This window comes from Tachysurus vachellii, chromosome 15 (assembly GCF_030014155.1).
Source record: "Tachysurus vachellii isolate PV-2020 chromosome 15, HZAU_Pvac_v1, whole genome shotgun sequence".
Classification (NCBI taxonomy): Eukaryota; Metazoa; Chordata; class Actinopteri; order Siluriformes; family Bagridae; genus Tachysurus; species Tachysurus vachellii.
The window spans coordinates 19200609-19210608 of NC_083474.1; the positions used below are offsets into that span (position 1 = coordinate 19200609).

The 10000-nt window shown below is 42.5% G+C and overlaps 1 protein-coding gene across 1 annotated transcript in view; it reads right to left on the bottom strand.

Annotated features, from left to right (window-relative positions):
* nbeab (neurobeachin b) overlaps window positions 1-10000 on the bottom strand; it is a 408640-nt gene that overhangs the window by 213651 nt on the left and 184989 nt on the right. Inside the window, exons 26-27 of the mRNA XM_060888097.1 lie at window positions 2307-2422; window positions 1486-1593 (exon numbers count right to left, since the gene is read on the bottom strand). Coding sequence (XP_060744080.1) covers window positions 1486-1593; window positions 2307-2422 — 224 coding nt within the window. The remainder of the gene's footprint in view (window positions 1-1485; window positions 1594-2306; window positions 2423-10000) is intronic.

Consider the following 10000-nt stretch of genomic DNA (forward strand, 5'->3'; position numbering starts at 1 on the left):
ATTTCTAAGTAAGGTGGCAGTGACAGTGAATTGTACAGTTACTAGTCCTTTAAGCTCAATAACAGAATACAAGCTCAAAGATCTCTTTTTGGCCTAAAAAAACGAGTTTCCTCCTATGTTTATCGTGTCCGTGTTCAGTATCGAACGTCTTTGTCGTGTCTCACTTCATTCAACCATTCATTCATCTTCTACCGCTTATCCGAACTACCTCGGGTCACGCGGATCTCAGGTGTCATAGGGCATCAAGGCAGGATACACCCTGGACGGAGTGCCAACCCATCACAGGGCACACACACACACACACACACTCTCATTCACTCACACAATCACACACTATGGACAATTTTCCAGAGATGCCAATCAACCGGGGAGGAAACCGGAGTACCCGGAGGAAACCCCTAGGCACGGGGAGAACATGCAAACTCCACACACACAAGGTGGAGGCGGGAATCGAACCCCGACCCTGGAGGTGTGAGGCGAACATGCTAACCACTAAGCCACCGTGCCCCCCTGTCTCACTTCATGTTGGTGGTTAATATGAAGCTCATATTAAAGTAGACACTTAGAGCTTTAAGAATTTGTTGTGTTTCATAAATATTTCTGTTTCTACCTCTCTTACATGGTGCAATACATTCATAGAAAAGTTCTTTTTTTCTCCCGACAGACGTTCGTAACTTCACAGTAAACACTGATATCAAACACATTTCTGCTCTCTGAGACGCCCCAAGCGTTTGTTCATAAGCAGCTCAAATATGAAGGTGTTTATCGTCAACCACTAAAATTCTGTGTAAGATTATCAACAGAGGGAAAAACACACGTCTCACACTGAAAGCCTACAGAGTCGTGACTCATTACAGCTCAGACTCACAGACAGAACATTGTTCGTTTCTTTATACTGGTTGAAAATGTCTCATAAGTGGAGTGTAAAGCTGGTAAAATGGGTTAAAGGATTATTGTAGAAATAAATAGAAACTCTCCAAAATTCTATTTTAATGTGTATGTTTACGTCCTCCAACTTCTATAGATATATTTTGTATATACAGTTTTTATTATTTATCGCTCAGTTGTTGATGTATATTTTTTCCCCCCATGAAATATCTCTTAAAATTCTCCAGTTTTTTTTTTCTGACATCTTTGTTATAACTCTGACAGATGCCTTCAGATCAGGTCTGGAGACTGAGACAGTCATGGAAAAAAAAAAAAGGATTTGCTCTTCTTATTGATTTGTATTGTGTTCTGGATTGTTGTTATGTTGAAGCATGCGGACAGATTTTATTTTTAACTCACAAATCACAGGGGGTGCAAACTTTTGCACAAGTCAAACGTACACGAATCTAATACGAATCTAAGTACATTGGTGGTTTAAGGTTAGTATTTAGAGTAAAGTTTTCAGTTGATGTTCGCGGTTTAATCCGAACACACGCTTTCTAAGAGAAAGTAAAATAAAGTGAGTGTCATATTTATTCCTGCTCGGTGATCACGTACGACGTCTCGGAAGACGACGGCACGCAGACGGTTGATGTCCACGTCCTGCAGGAGACGATCTGGGTCCTTAATGGGAGAAATGTTGCTGGGGAAATTTTCTATGGAGGTCTGGAGCAGAAGAATAAAACTGTACGTGAGACAACACACTTCATCTCGTCATCTTAATACAGTGAACTTTTATAAACACATTCACACTGAGGGAATAAACTGAAAGAATAAAAGTGTGTACGACAGCAGACGGAGAGAGAGAGAGAGAGAGAGAGAGAGAGAGAGAGAGAGAGAGAGAGAGAGAGAGAGAGAGAGAGAGAGAGAGAGAGAGAGAGAGAGAGAGAAAGAGAGAGAGAGAGAGAGAGAGAGAGAGGCCAGGAGGGCGGAGAGACAGACAGAAAAGGACAGAGGCAGACAAGGATGGAGAGATTGGGAGAGAGACAGAGAGGGAGAGAGAGGGAGAGTGGGAGAGAGAGGGAGAGAAACAGACAGAGTGGTAGAGAAATAGACAGAGAAGGAGAGCAACAGATAGAGCGGGAGAGAGAGCAACAAATTGGGAGAGACAGGGAGAGAGACAGAGTGGGTGAGAGACAGAAAGGAAGGGAGAGACAGAGAAGACAGACAGATAGAGAGTGAGAGAGAGACAGAGTGGGTGAGAGGGAATAGAGAGACAGACAGAGAGGAAAAATAGTAAAAAAGAGGGACAGACAGGGATAGGGAGAGAGAGAGAGAGAGAGAGGGAGAGAGAGAGAGGGAGAGAGAGAGAGAGAGAGAGAGAGAGAGAGAGAGAGAGAGAGAGAGAGAGAGAGAGAGAGAGAGAGAGGAGCAAACACCTTGTTGGAACTCTGCATGCTCTCCTGAGATTTCACGCTGGACATACAGGACTTCATTCCCCTGTAACTGTGACGCTGTCTGCACTCTAAACAACTCCTCACAGCCACACAGCACACTGAGAGAGAGGGAGAGAGAGAGAGAGAGAGAGAGAGAGAGAGAGAGAGAGAGAGAGAGAGAGAGAGAGAGATGAAAAATGTAAAATTTATACATCCAGGTTTAAAGTCTTTGATATTGCACTGCATATAAACTTTAGGAATGCAAAACACACTGACGGAAAAACAGAGAAAAAAGACAAAGAGTGTGTAAGAGAGAGCGAGAGAGCGAGAGAGAGAGAGAGAGAGAGAGAGAGAGAGAGAGAGAGAGATGAATATAGTCTGACACTGAAAAGAAAAATAACAGGCAGATACTGAAGTGTGAATAAAACATTATATAACTCATCACTCCAGAAACAAAACAGATAGAAATGTCAAAAATACAAACAAACAAACAAAAAAACAAAACAAAACAAGAAATGAAGCTGCACTGTCTCTCACTTTTTCTCACCTAAACGTTTCTATCTATTTTTATAGATTTATATATATATATATATATATATATTCTTCTTTAAGTGAGCGTTTAAAGCGTACAAAGCAAGCAATATATATACTGTATATATATATATATATATATATATTGCTTGCTTTGCTTTTTTCTTTATGTGAGCGTTTAACATCTTGCTTCACAAACACATACAGTACAGACTCTAAATACAGAAGCTTTTTTCTGGGCGTCAGCACCAGCATATCGCTGGGAAGCATGGTGACACAAGGTAGCACGGTGTTTCGGGGTTAGTCGGGCATGGTAAGGTTATGGCAGCGTCCAGGATGAACAGTGCTGTAGGATTGTTCCTGAACACCGTGAAAAGGGAGATTGAGCTGAATAAGAAGGGCATTGTAATTAGGGGATCACTCGTCAGTGTGCGTCACCTCTCAACACTCTCAAAGAAAGTTACGCTGTCAAACGTGCCACTGTTTATAAAGGATGAAACTTTCCGGTTTGGCAAACTTGTTTTGCCAATAAAAAAATCACCATCAGGAGTAACTCAGACTTAGTTAAACATGTAGTGTCTTTCAGGAGATTCACGTACATGATCCTAAACAATAACAACGGCAAGCTGGAGCGTACTTTAACTTTTAATATCGATGATTTTGATTACGTCATCTATGTTTTCACCGAATCGATGGGATGTTTGGCTGTGGAACGGCAGGGCATCTCGTGTGCAACTGTCCCCAGAGCTTAAGCGATGAAAATAGCACAGATCAAGAGCAGTGCTTCGGCTCGGGGCAGCTGCGGGCTGGAACAAAGCGTTCAGGTAGATGGCGTGATCGAAGGGGGACCCATCAACCTCGGAGGCAGGAGTAAAGTCTAAAGCGGTTTCTGTGAATGCTGCAACAACAAATACTGTGGCGCAGGAATTTAGTCCTCCTAAAACACCAAACAAAACCGATCCAGTACCCAGTGTGAGGGTGAGTAAAACTGCTGATACCGAAATCACTATGCAGGATGAACCGATTTCACTTGAGAGCACAAGAAACTGCCGACGTACAGTCGATGAACACACAGGACAGCATTACTGATGATATGGTTTCTAGCCTAGAAGAGAATATAGTCGCTGTCAAAACATCTGTTAAGGGAAAAATGGGTGAAAGGCGGAAAAAGAGCATTCGGAAAGTGTGTGTGATATAAATCGATGATGTTCTCCCTGACCCTAGTGTGTGTAACTACTGTACTGTAGGTAGCTGGGTTGGGAAAGAGTATGATGGGAATGACATCAAGCATTTGGCATCAAGCATATAAAGGTTAAATGGTGAAAATTAGTAACTAATTTCCGGACCTGAAAAGACTTTTAGTTGAAACTTAGCGTCTACAGTAATAAATGAAGGTTGTTTTGAAGATAAAGAAGTGTGTCACTTGAATAAAATTGTACAAGCTCAAGAATATCGTCGCTGTCAGACGGAATCCTCGTATCTCCAAAACCGTTACTTTTCAGGAAATTAAAAAAGACGGCGTACCTTATCTGCAGTGCACAGGGTTTAGTCCGCATTGCAGTGGATTGTCTTGCGCTAAATTCCTGTCCTCAGACGAGCACCAGAACTAGCGGGGGTCAAGATTATTTTTTCTTTGAGCCCAGTGTTTTGAAGACATTTACCTCAGAAGACGTGTTGATTCGTTGCGACTCTTCTTGAGGAGAAATATGCCGTGAAGCTCTCCCGCGGAGTGAGGAAGAGGTGGACAGTTGAAGTGTCCAATGGAGTTATGAGATTTGCGCTCAAGCTATTTTCAAGACTTTAGATTGGTTAATAACTTGTAAAAATAACAGACCCACGTGGGGACTGACCAATAGCATCGATATGTGAAAAAATATGAAATTGACAAGATTTGGACATACAAGGTTTCCGCCCGACAGCGACGATATGTTAAATAATTGCAATGGCAAAATGTCCCAGAAACTCCATCTTTTTACTGGCTGTGTGTTTTGTTTTTACTGCTTACTCTCTTCAACGCTATCATGGAGAACATTCATATTGCATCTTTTAATGTCAATGGGGCAAGAAACAGCAAGAAGAGAGCAGAATTATTTGAATTGATGAGGCAGAAGGGTATAGATGTATTGGTTGCACATGAGAGCCACAGCGATGACAAAAATGTTGTTGACTGGACTTTCTCTTTTAAGCCACAGCACCTCTACTAGTGGGAGAATTGTTCTTTTACTTCCAAGGAATCTCCTACAGCATAGAAGATATTGTTGCTGATAAAAGTCAGAGCTCAGTTTGAAAAACATGTCATTGTTTTTATCTGTGTAACTTCCCCGATGGAAAGATGGGTCTTGGGGGTCACGGTGGCTTAGTGGTTAGCACGTTCGCCTCACACCTCCAGGGTCGGGGTTTGATTCCCGCCTCCACCTTGTGTGTGTGGAGTTTGCATGTTCTCCCCGTGCCTCGGGGGTTTCCTCCGGGTACTACGGTTTCCTCCCCCGGTCCAAAGACATGCATGGTAGGTTGATTGGCATCTCTGGAAAATTGTCCGTAGTGTGTGATTGTGTGAGTGAATGAGAGTGTGTGTGTGTGCCCTGTGATGGGTTGGCACTGGCACTCCGTCCAGGGTGTATCCTGCCTTGATGCCCAATGACGCTTGAGATGACCCCGTGACCCGAGGTAGTTCGGATAAGCAGTAGAAGATGAATGAATGAAGATGGGTCTTTCTAGATAAACTATGCAACACTCAATAAACCTGTGATAATGAAGAGGTTTTATTTGTTGGTGGAGATTTTAATTGCACATTAGGGAGCATTGATCGCAACCATGTAGAGTCCCACATGCTTTCTCGCGAACGGCTCCACAGATAGGTGAAAGACATGAATTAAGTGATGTTTGGAGATCTCTTCATTAATCTCAAAAGCAGTATACATGGGCTCATGTATACAGTATGACAATTCTATTTCATAAGCAAGGCTGGACAGACTTTATGTTTTTATGCATCACATAAACATTATAAACAGCTGTTCTATTAATCCTGTGGGGTTCTCAGACTAAATGTTTAATATTCTTAAGCTCTGTTAAACCTAAGAGTGAATACTGGCATTTTTATACAGTTTTACTGAATGATCTGCATTTTAGGGACACTTGTACTTTTTTCTGGAACAATTTTAGGGCCTTTTTTACACCTGGTCACTTCATGTGTTTTCTCTGATCCGAATAGCTATCTGATTTGTTAAAACTGTTCCATTTACTTTAGACCACATAAATGCGTCTCGGCGAATCGGATATCGATCCGATCTTTCTACTCCCGCCCAAAAATGCTAATATATTTGACCTCATTTCCGGGGCAATTGAAACGGAACACGCTTTGTTGTACGCGGTTGCTACAAAAAAACAGCATTTACTGTTTGCTGCATTTTCACTGGCAGCAGCAGCGCATTTTAAGCCCCAACGAGACGCCTGGGTGAAAGATCACCTGCGAGTGACGTACTTCCGTTTGGGAGGAGTACAGCGCTGACGTATGTGGCTTGAACAACCACATTCATTTACACCTGTCCACCTTCATCTGAAATGCGTCCCAGACCACCTCCTGAAGTGGTTTGAACCATCGGATTTATATCCGTCTCGAAAACGTTTCGGAGGGCATTTAGACCTGGTCTTTTTACCATCGGATAGCTATCTGATCACAGAAAACACATGAAGTGACCAGGTGTAAAAAGCCCCTTAGAAAAGAAAATAAGTGGTAAAGTGGTTTCATGTCCCTACAACAATGATGGGACTTTGGTAAGACACAAATAAAGCAATTGTGTCAAAAGTGCAATGTCAATGTCACAAGAGCATTGGCTCGATCTATAAAGTGCAATATAAATCTATAAAGTGTTAGAGAATTAAATCACAAAACTTCAGTCATCAACAAATGAACAGAATCGTATACAGACCCTCACGGTAAGAAGCTGTTAAGACACAAGGTGCTCTAAGTAAGATGTCGCTTCCAGAACATGGACCAGATGGATGACGTCTTTTTCAGTTTTGAAAAAAGAACGAGCTGAAATTTTTATTTATAACCTGCGCTCTGAATCTGGACACATTTTATCTGAGCCAGCCAATATACGGAAAGGAGGATCAGTTTTTATAAAAACAAAAAAAATTATCAATGTGAATATAGAGAAGGGGGGCACGGTGGCTTAGTGGTTAGCACGTTCGCCTCACACCTCCAGGGTTGGGGGTTCGATTCCCGCCTCCACCTTGTGTGTGTGGAGTTTGCATGTTCTCCCCGTGCCTCGGGGGTTTCCTCCGGGTACTCCGGTTTCCTCCCCCGGTCCAAAGACATGCATGGTAGGTTGATTGGCATCTCTGGAAAATTGTCCGTAGTGTGTGATTGCGTGAGTGAATGAGAGTGTGTGTGTGTGCCCTGCGATGGGTTGACACTCCGTCCAGGGTGTCACAAGACTCAAGACTACAGCGTTGTACCATCAGAAGAGCTGCAGAAAGCATTACAGAGTATGGAGTGTGGCAAGGCACCAGGTATAAATGGGCTTCCAGCAGAATTTTATAAGTCCTTCTGGAATGTCATAGGGAAAGATGTACTCTAGGTCCTGAATAGCAGCTTAGCCAGACGAGGTGTAGAAGTGCAGTCCTCACACTACTGCCAAAAAAAGGTGCTTTTACAGGCATAACAAACTGGAGACCGGTATCATTATGTACCGATTACAAAATGCTCTCTGAAGTTTTAACTACAAGCCTGGGAAGTGTTCTGGAAGAGGTTATCCACACAGACAAGACATACTGTATACCTGGGAGGTCCATATTTGATAACATCTCCTTAGCTTGAGACTTCTTTGAGGTCTCAAGTATTTTTGGGCTGAAAATGGGGTTTATATCCATACAGTAGATCAAGAGAAAGCATTTGATCGAGTAGAACACTCGGCGCCTTTGGTTTTTAGCTCTGATTTCATTGCCAAAATAAGAGTTTTATACTGTGATATTGACAGTGTGCTGAAGTGTGTAGGAGGGTAAAGCAGGGCTGCTCTCTGTCTAGGATGCTTTATACGTTAGCTATAGAACCTCTTTTAAACAGGAGAGCTAAGCTAAAAGGTATCTCAGTCCCTTGCTGTCAAAACCAGTTTTGTCTGTCGGCTTATGCTGATGATATTGTAATAATGGTTAATGAGCAGAGAGACGTAAACACATTAAAAAGTGTATCTATAAACTTTGGAACAATTTCTTCAGCTAAAACAAAAGCGAGGTCATTTACATTTACGGCATTTAGCAGACACCCTTATCCAGAGAGACTTACAACTGAGCAACTGAGGGTTAAGGGCCTTGCTCAGGGGCCCAGCAGTGCCAGCCTTTGTGGACCTGGGGTTCAAACCCATGACCTTCCGATCAGTAGCCCAACACTTTAAACACTGAGCTACCACATCCTACCACATCCCACCATTATTTTAGTTGGTCGGTGGTTAAGTGATGTGCCCAAACCCCCAGGAGAACTATTTTGGACAAGAGGAGGATTTAAGTACTTAAAGTAAGAGATGACTATTTTATACAAAAAAACTGGGAACGAACAGTTGAAAAAATGAAAGGTCGCCTAGATAAGTAGAAGTGGCTGTCACCCAAAATGTCCTATAGAGGGTGCACACTTATAAATAACAATCTGGCAGCATCCTCCCTTTGGCTCAAAACAGTGTGCATAGACCCACCAATGACTCCAGGCCTTGTACATTTACAGAGCAGAACTGCTGCCTTTCGTTTGCAATTCCTACAAAAGTTTTTAACTAGCTTGAAGTCTTTTAGTTGGAAACCCGTGACCAGTGCAATTTTGAGAACTTTCGAGGACCTGAGACTTGATAAGTCTGGTCTCATTAAGCTGGGACATCTAGTGGACATCGCCGGACCTCATCTACATGACTCTGAAGGAGTAAGTGCTTGGCTGGAACTGAGATCTGTTCCAGTGGTGGCACAACTCCTGTAAAAGTGGAACTCTCACATGAGGAGAAGGATATGCTGGTCGAGTATCACAGAAGAACAGAAGAACCATCCTCAATGGTAACAATGAGGATCCTTTCCTGAACTCCTGTCACATTTTACATGTTAGAAACCCTTTAAACATGAACTTTTATGTTGTTCCTTGTAAGACTTTGTACAAGGCTTGTGTGAAGGTTTTTAATAAGAAACTGCTCATTGGTAAAGTCGAAGCTTACATGGAATTATCACTGTCAATGCCTATGTCTCGATTTTGTGTCCAAAGACCAGTCATGAGTGTCCTTTTTGCCTTGAGAGAGAAACTCTCTTCCACACTTTTATGCAATGTTCCAGACTAGATGTTTTAGATGGTTTTTTAATCATTTATTTCACTGCAAACTTTTCTCTTTGGTGTAAAATATACATAAAAATGGTAGCTTTTAATCTTTGTCCTAGGCCAAGCAAAATTGGGCATATACATCAGCAGGAAAAAGAAGGCTAAACAAAAGGGAACCACAATGTTGTAATGGTAACCACAGCACTGCAAAGTCCAGGATTTTGGTCAATTTTCTCTTTTATATTCATTCATTCACTCATTTTCTACCGCTTATCCGAACTACCTCGGGTCACGGGGAGCCTGTGCCTATCTCAGGCGTCATCGGGCATCATGGCAGGATACACCCTGGAAGGAGTGCCAATCCATCGCAGGGCACACACACACTCTCATTCACTCACGCAATCACACACTACGGACATTTTCCAGAGATGCCAATCAACCTACCATGCATGTCTTTGGACCGGGGAGGAAACCGGAGTACCCGGAGGAAACCCCCGAGGCACGAGGAGAACATGCAAACTCCACACACACAAGGAGGAGGTGGGAATCGAACCCCCAACCCTGGAGGTGTGAGGCGAACGTGCTAACCACTAAGCCACCGTGCCCCCCTATCTTTTATAAGAAAATTAAAAAACTAGTGACTGTTAAGAAAATTTGGTGTTATGAAAGTGCACTCTGTTCTTGTTCTGATGACAAATTGCAATTTGCACATATGCTATAATTTGTTTATTTTTTTTTAAACCTTTTCATTTATTTATTCGTTTTAATGAAATTGTTATTTATGCATCTATTAAATGGTGAACTGTGAGCAGCTGTGATAAACGTTACCTCTCTCTCTCTCTCACACACACACACACACACACACACACACACACAC